We start from the raw sequence: 7,343 nt of genomic DNA, 5'->3' as shown, positions 1-7,343 counted from the left end.
CTGAGAGGAAATGTTTATGGATAAACTTTACAAATAGCTTATTGCTAGGCAGAAAACATGGCCAGTTCTGGCCCGGCGTAACATTTAATAGACCATGTTAATTTAACAGCAAAAAATGTTCCTCGCATCTACCTCAGACAATCCATTTATGTTGTTGTCTGTTTTTACACTACGTAAAGGAAGTACGTACCAGCCTCATCCCACAGGCCATCAGACACTCAGGGACTTCCCACTCTGGACGCTCAGAACGTATCTCTATTACACGTATGTTTTTTTTCGTTTTTTGCTTGATGTTACTCTTGCACTGCCTGCCAGGTTTGTCAATGTCTCACAATTGATGTCGTTCTGTAACGTTTTAAATGTTACATGTGGCACCAGGACAACAAAGCTCAATTTGAACTTGAACTTGAATGTTAAAATATTTGCCACACCTTGGTTTGCACAGTTAACTACAAAATGTTGGTATTGTTATAATCATTATTATCTGATTGCTGATGCAGTTTTACAACAAATGTTATTAAAATGATTATTTCAAAATTTTTCTTATTTTTCTCCCTGTGGCTTGGATATGGTTTCGATATCGAGTTTGATATTCTAGTATTCTGACAACCCTAACCGGCACATACTGGTTTCCAGTAGCCATGCCGGGCAAAACTGGATCCTAAATAACCTGGTCATTAGTCATTAGTTAATGACCAAGCAGTCATCTGGGCTGAGACTCAGGTGTGTGTGCTGTTGTGCAACATGGGCAGTAAAAAGTGTGTCTCACGGTGTTCTTTCAGCGTCCGGTTTTGACTTCAGAGCACGTTTGTGTTGATGAAGTGCCTGAAGTGGCACCAAACGACGCGTTTTCCACTGTAGAGCCTGGCAGAGTAAATGCCAACTGCCATACAGATAATGGGACGTCTGCACTTGTTTAAGCAGAAATTGCTTCTACGGCGTCAGCTTCCACGTTACCAAACGTTTCCTCAAACCACAAGACTTTTTTATAGATGTGGGCAAGAAAAAAATAACATTTATTCCTTGCACTGACCCAAATTCACAAACAGAATGTCTCAATCAAGTTTAACAGGAACAGCTTACAGTTGCATACTAGAATTAAAAGAGATAATCTGCATAAAATCATACTAGAACTTCACATTCCAGAGGACTGGCTATATTTCACTAAACTGCCTGTATCCTGTACTCTGTTTTAATTAATAGAAAAAAATAATGTAACTGGACAACCGATGATTTCAGAGCTCAGACCACACCATACCACAGAAACAGCTTTAATTAGTGTCAGATGATCCGATCGTGTCCATGGGCAGACCAAACGCTCACATCAACAGACCACATCCTTGAACACGGGGACTAATGGAGTTAAACAAACCTCGACGGAACCTGTTACCATGTCTTTCGGCTCCTAATGTGCAGAAATCAGACTGTGTGCGTATTTCACCAACTGCAGGCCGGTGAGCAATAAAGGGAAAGTCCCAGATGTGCTACAGAGTCGACTGAAGGTGGTTTCATAACACCGCTGTTTCACTAGCCTCGGGCGGCGGCAACGATAACATCTCATTCTGGCTTTGACGGCCGTTTTCTTCCGGTCATTTGAGGAAGTGGTGATGACACTCAGCCAAAAATGCAGATTCTGGGAAGGCTGAAATTTGTTGCAGGTGTTTGGGTTCTGAAACGATCCCCCGCATGAGAAATTCTGGTCTTCCTGTGTGTGTGTGTGTGTGTGTGTGTGTGTGTATATACTGTATGTATATATGTATTTGTGTGTATATACACACACACACACATACATACACATATATATTGGGTACTTCCCTCTCCACACAGTCCACCTGATTCAAAAGAAGTGGTTTCTTTTTTTATTATCAGTATTATCCGTTTACTTACGCCTTTATTTGCATCTTAATTAAAGGTGCCGTGTGGGTGTCATGTGGCTGTCATGTAAGGGCCAAAAAGTTTTAGGTGACATCAAACAGTAACATATGTGCTGGTGATGCGACCACATAAAATGATTAGTGGAAAAGGTCGTTACTTTTTTTTATTTTGCTACATTGTGTATTTAACATTTAAACATAAATCATTTTATTTGGTGTGTCATTTGCACATACATTGTGTCATTTGCTCTGCATCATATCCTCTTGCATCGTCGGACATCCTTCTATAGAAAAGGATGTTGCTGACCACATGGTCCATTTCTCAAAAAAAAAAAAAAAAAACAGAAATATTGCTCATTATTACAGATGTGTTTTCGTAAAACAAAGTAAGAAGTCGATATACGTGAATTTGTTGACATACAAAATATGCACATCCACATATCCCAAAAAGAAGAAATAAAAACAGGGAATAATGGGAAAATATGATGTAAAATGTGGTAAAATAAAAGCCATTATAAATATAAGCAAATATAAGACTGTGCAAAAAAGCAGAATTGCTATTAATGTTTTGATCTGAAAAATAGCGACGGGACTGTTTACATCAGATCCCGGTGAGTGAGGGGTTGTTTCGGCAGAGAAGCACTGCGGTGGAGTGCTGATTTGAAGTTTAGTTTTGTACAAGAAACCTGACCGGCATAAGGTTAACATCACTGTATATTTCATAATATATATAATATATAAACCAGCTCAATGGCAAATGTAAAATGTTGACAGTCAGCAGTTTGTGAGCCAATCCCTTCTTGTTTGACGACAGAGATAACAAGTCAGGACACCGTGGAAACCCCCTCTTCCCTAAAAATGCACTGACAACAATAATAAAATGAGGAATGTGTTCCGTGGGGGCGGAGCCTGATGACAGGTCCTGAGGTTGGTGACTAAGGCTTTATGAGTGTATAAATACAGACCTCTTGGCTTCTGTGCCACAAACTGAGACATCAGCCAAGCAGACGTGTTTCTCGAGAGAAAACCGCTTCAAGCTCTCGTTCACAATGAGACCCCACGCCTTTGTGGTCTTGGTGATGGGGACGCTAGTCCTGAGGGGATGCTGCATTCCGCTCAAGTCTGTTTTTGTCACATTTCCGGGCGACGTCATCAAAAACATGACCGACAAACAGCTGGCAGAAGTAAGTTGTGCTTCAAACATTAAAAAGATGGAATCGTGTGCATGGTGCATGCTGTGTAATTCCTGCATTGGTTCTGTTGTGTGTCTCCAGGACTATCTAAAACGATATGGCTACGTCAATGGACTGCAAAAAAGTTCTCATCAGTTCATGATGTCCAAGTCCTCGGTTCTGATGAGGCTGCAGAGACAGTTGGGCTTGGAGGAGACTGGCCAGCTGGACCAGTCCACCATTGACGCCATGAAGCAGCCACGCTGTGGGGTCCCTGACATCCGCAACTACCAGACTTTTGAGGGCGACCTCAAATGGGACCACAATGATGTCACCTACAGGTACCTGAACCACTATATTACATTTATAGCATTTACCAGATCTTTGTTTATTGATCTTGGACCATTAGTCCAAACCACCCAGAACTTCTGAACCACCCCAGATCTGAAGTCCTTCTGCTTTCTGTAGAATCCTGAACTATTCCCCGGACATGGAAGCCTCCTTGATCGATGACGCGTTTGCCCGTGCCTTCAAGGTGTGGAGCGATGTCACCCCACTGACCTTCACACGCCTTTTCGATGGCACTGCCGACATCATGATTTCATTTGGCAAGAAAGGTAAATCAGTCGAACAGAGCTGTACTGTCCAAAGGCCACAGAGCTACAGCGGCAGGTCTAACAGCTTTTCTTTCTTCAGATCATGGTGACCCCTACCCATTTGATGGTAAAGATGGACTTTTGGCTCATGCATACCCACCAGGCGAGGGTATGCAGGGTGATGCCCACTTTGACGATGATGAATTCTGGACTCTTGGTGCTGGACCAGGTAAACACAGACCACTTAAAAAAGTTACTTTCTTTTCCCACATTTGACAATATGTTCATTGTTTTATCGATATGTCATTTTAAACAGCAGATGCCTAAATGAACTTGGAACTGATACGTTTATTAAAGGGTCGTGTCATGTTTGTCTGGTTTTCAGTGGTGAAGACACAGTTTGGGAACGCAGAGGGGGCTTTGTGCCAATTTCCCTTCACATTCGAGGGGGAAGCGTACACGAGCTGCACCACCAGGGGTCGTTCCGATGGCCTGCCATGGTGTGCCACCACGGCCAACTTTGACAAAGACAAGAAATACGGCTTCTGCCCCAGCGAGCGTGAGTTTTTCTGTCGAACCTCAACGCTGTCGAACCTCGGGCTGTCTTTCTGCCTTTGCCGTAAAGGCCCCGCCCTCTCTCCACAGTCCTGGAAACCTTCGGCGGGAACGGCGACGGAGAGAAGTGTGTCTTCCCTTTCACCTTTTTGGGAAAGACGTACGACGGGTGCACCACAGATGGCCGCGATGACGGGTACCGCTGGTGTGCCACCACAAGCGATTTCGACAAGGACAAGAAATTTGGCTTTTGCCCCAACAGAGGTGAGGTACCAAAAACCAACTGGACCGCAAGCTCGTACACGGCGTGCCACTGTGTTAGGGTTCAGCAACCATGCGGTGGCCATGTGGCAGAAGCTCAGGGGGAACGAATCCGTTGAAGAGGCCAGAAATCATCTGAATGTTTTTGCCACAGATACCGCTGTCATCGGAGGGAACTCGGAGGGAGAGCCGTGCCAGTTCCCCTTCACCTTCCAGAAGGATACCTACTACTCCTGCACCAGCGATGGCCGCTCAGACGGCAAGCTGTGGTGCGCAACCACTGGCAACTTCGACAGAGACCAGAAATGGGGCTTTTGCCCAGATAAGGGTACGGGCAAAAGAACAAAATCTGCCTTTCTTCTTCTTCTTCTTCCTCTTCTTCTACTACCTTCTTCCCCTTCTTTTCTTTTGCCAAAGTCTAGAACTGATTGTGTTGTTTTTCCTTTTTTTTAGGATACAGCCTCTTCCTGGTGGCTGCACATGAATTTGGACACGCCCTTGGCCTGGACCACTCCAACGTTCAGGATGCTCTTATGTATCCCATGTACAAATACGTGAAGGATTTCTCCCTGCATCAAGATGACATTGCAGGCATTCAGCATCTCTACGGTATAGAATAAAAAAATTTTGTGGACCTACCATTTATCAATTTTATCGTTTTTTTTTTTTTTACTCTGTTGCTAATTGTCTTTATTGTCATTTTTTTAAGGCTCCAAGACCGGTCCAGAACCTGAACCCCCTCGGCCGACTGTAGAGATTCCTGAGACTGATCCCACTACAGAGCCTTCCATTGAGACAACTACAACCAACAATGTGAAGCCATCCTTCACCCCCTGTGACATGGACAAGTTTGATGCCATCACAGAAATCCAGGGCCACCTTCATTTCTTCAAGGATGGGTAAGACATAAGGAACTAGATGTCTTTCTTCATCATATATTTTTTTCATGTTTAAGAAAAAAAGGTTTTATTTTTATTTAATTTTGCCTGTTTAATGCAGCCAGTACTGGAAAACGACAGGCCCTAAGCACCAAGATCTCCAGGGTCCTTACCCAGTGTCTAAGATGTGGCCAGCCCTACCTGCTGTCATCGACACCGTCTTTGAGGATCTCCTCACCAAGAAGCTCTACTTTTTCTCAGGTGCCTGAACGTTTCTACGGAACCCTGGAGAAGATCAGGAAAACCTTTGGTTTAACATTTTGATTCCTGTACTCAGGTACCAAGTTCTGGGTCTACACTGGAAAAGATGTGCTGGGCCCACGCAACATCGAGAAGCTTGGCTTGCCCAGCTCTCTGACCCGGGTGGAGGGAAGCTTGCAGAGGGGCAAGGGAAAGGTTCTGCTCTTCAGTGGCGAGAACTTCTGGAGGTGAGGCCCGTCCATGTGGTCTTTCCTCATAAGCGGAATCGACACAAATTTTCAAAGGAGGTGGGACATGTTTTATTTATGAATAATGTTTTTCCTCCTTGCAGACTTGATGTTAAAACCCAGGTCATCGACAAAGGATACCCCCGCTTCACAGATATGGTGTTTGGTGGAATTCCCAATGATTCCCATGATGCTTTTCTCTATAAAGGTGAGCACTAGCTCCCATGCAGCGCAGCTCATTCTTTATTTTATTTGCATTTTAAGATTTCTGTTCACATTTCGTCTTTTAATCATGGTGCAGGACACTTGTACTTCTGCCGGGAACAGTTCTACTGGAGGATGAACTCTCGGCGGCAGGTGGACCGGGTCGGCTACGTGAAGTACGACCTGCTGAACTGCCCCGCACCCTGAGACTACAGCTACTGATGCGCCTCTTCGTTTTCTCCAGTCGTCTGGGACCTTCCCACCAAGGTCCTTGCACAAGGACGCTGAATGCAACGTTATAGGAAAATATGAAGGGAGTCCAACCCGTTACAAGTGGACATGGATTACATGCAGTCCAGAGATAATGCACTGTTGTTACGACTGATATTTATTTTTTTTCTGGTGGTTTTTAGATGCCATACTCCGTGTTCTGAGTACGGAAGTGCAGCAATGTAACATTTAAGTCTTGTCTATTTTAGGCAGATCAAGTCCAACCTTAAATGAAATTAAAACAATATTCAGTCTTAAGGGAGCTGCCATTCGACAGCTATTGACATGTTGTATCCATCTGCCTGGTGCAAGTGGTGTTTTGACTTTTGATGTGAGGAAATTTTAACATTATTGTTATATTATTATTAATAATATTATTACAGCTGTTATTATTATTTATGTTTTTTGCATTTGTTAAGGTCACAAGTCCAATTTTGGATGTTTTTGTATGTGTGTGCATGTCTCTTTTTCTCCCTCTGAACATGAATTCAGTAAAGAAAGGATGTTTAAGCATATTTTGTCTCATGTGGTTTATAAATGCAATCTCCTTTATAATAATAGCCAAATGTTTAATTCAGACCCCAAAGCTGTAGCAGCAATGCTGCGTTTGGGATAGCAGCAAAACGGATGAATTATTCCGGTTTTCCAGCATATGACCCATGGAATAATAATAAAAACAACCCATATTCTCAAGGTGTTTAATTAAGCAAGAAATCATGACCAGCTCATGGAATAAAGGCTTGAAAATCTGCACAAAGCAAGGAATGGCCTGCAGTCTGTACACGCACGACTCCGACATTGGCCAAACAAGCACTCAAATTGGAAAGAAATCTTTCAAATGAACACGTTCGGCTAGCTCGTTCGTTTATTAATTATTTCAACTGTGCATATAACAATCATCAGAAACGAAATCGCCCTGAATCTCGAGTCTTAAGTCGCAACTGCGTATCACTCCGCATCAGGTCGATAGCAGCTGCGATTCGCCTTCCCCAATACATTATAGTCCGCTTTAAAAACGTCGCGACGTAAGCTCCGAGTTGAGCGA

At 43.5% G+C, this 7,343-nt stretch overlaps 1 protein-coding gene across 1 annotated transcript; it reads left to right on the top strand.

The window, feature by feature from the left end:
* Window positions 1–2,870: 2,870 nt before the first annotated feature.
* mmp9 (matrix metallopeptidase 9) lies at window positions 2,871–6,813 on the top strand. Its single transcript, XM_028993299.1, has 13 exons — window positions 2,871–3,058; window positions 3,149–3,387; window positions 3,515–3,663; window positions 3,743–3,871; window positions 4,028–4,201; window positions 4,288–4,461; window positions 4,613–4,786; window positions 4,912–5,067; window positions 5,168–5,357; window positions 5,458–5,597; window positions 5,674–5,824; window positions 5,929–6,032; window positions 6,126–6,813. The coding sequence occupies exons 1-13, from the start codon at window positions 2,924–2,926 to the stop codon at window positions 6,233–6,235; spliced, it is 2,025 nt and encodes a 674-aa protein (XP_028849132.1). The 5' UTR covers window positions 2,871–2,923; the 3' UTR covers window positions 6,236–6,813.
* Window positions 6,814–7,343: the final 530 nt, after the last annotated feature.

This window comes from Denticeps clupeoides, chromosome 10, assembly GCF_900700375.1.
Source record: "Denticeps clupeoides chromosome 10, fDenClu1.1, whole genome shotgun sequence".
Taxonomy (NCBI): Eukaryota; Metazoa; Chordata; class Actinopteri; order Clupeiformes; family Denticipitidae; genus Denticeps; species Denticeps clupeoides.
Note: the sequence above shows the minus strand (reverse complement) of the source record. Positions and strands in the feature narration are given on the sequence as shown.

Bases quoted from the DNA above. Each gene is read 5' to 3' on its own strand.
- mmp9 (XM_028993299.1), top strand. From the start codon at position 2,924: ATGAGACCCCACGCCTTTGTGGTCTTGGTGATGGGGACGCTAGTCCTG. The intron at 4,462-4,612 runs GTGAGGTACCAA...TTTTTGCCACAG, and splicing joins TGGCTTTTGCCCCAACAGAG to ATACCGCTGTCATCGGAGGG. The intron at 5,068-5,167 runs GTATAGAATAAA...CATTTTTTTAAG, and splicing joins AGGCATTCAGCATCTCTACG to GCTCCAAGACCGGTCCAGAA.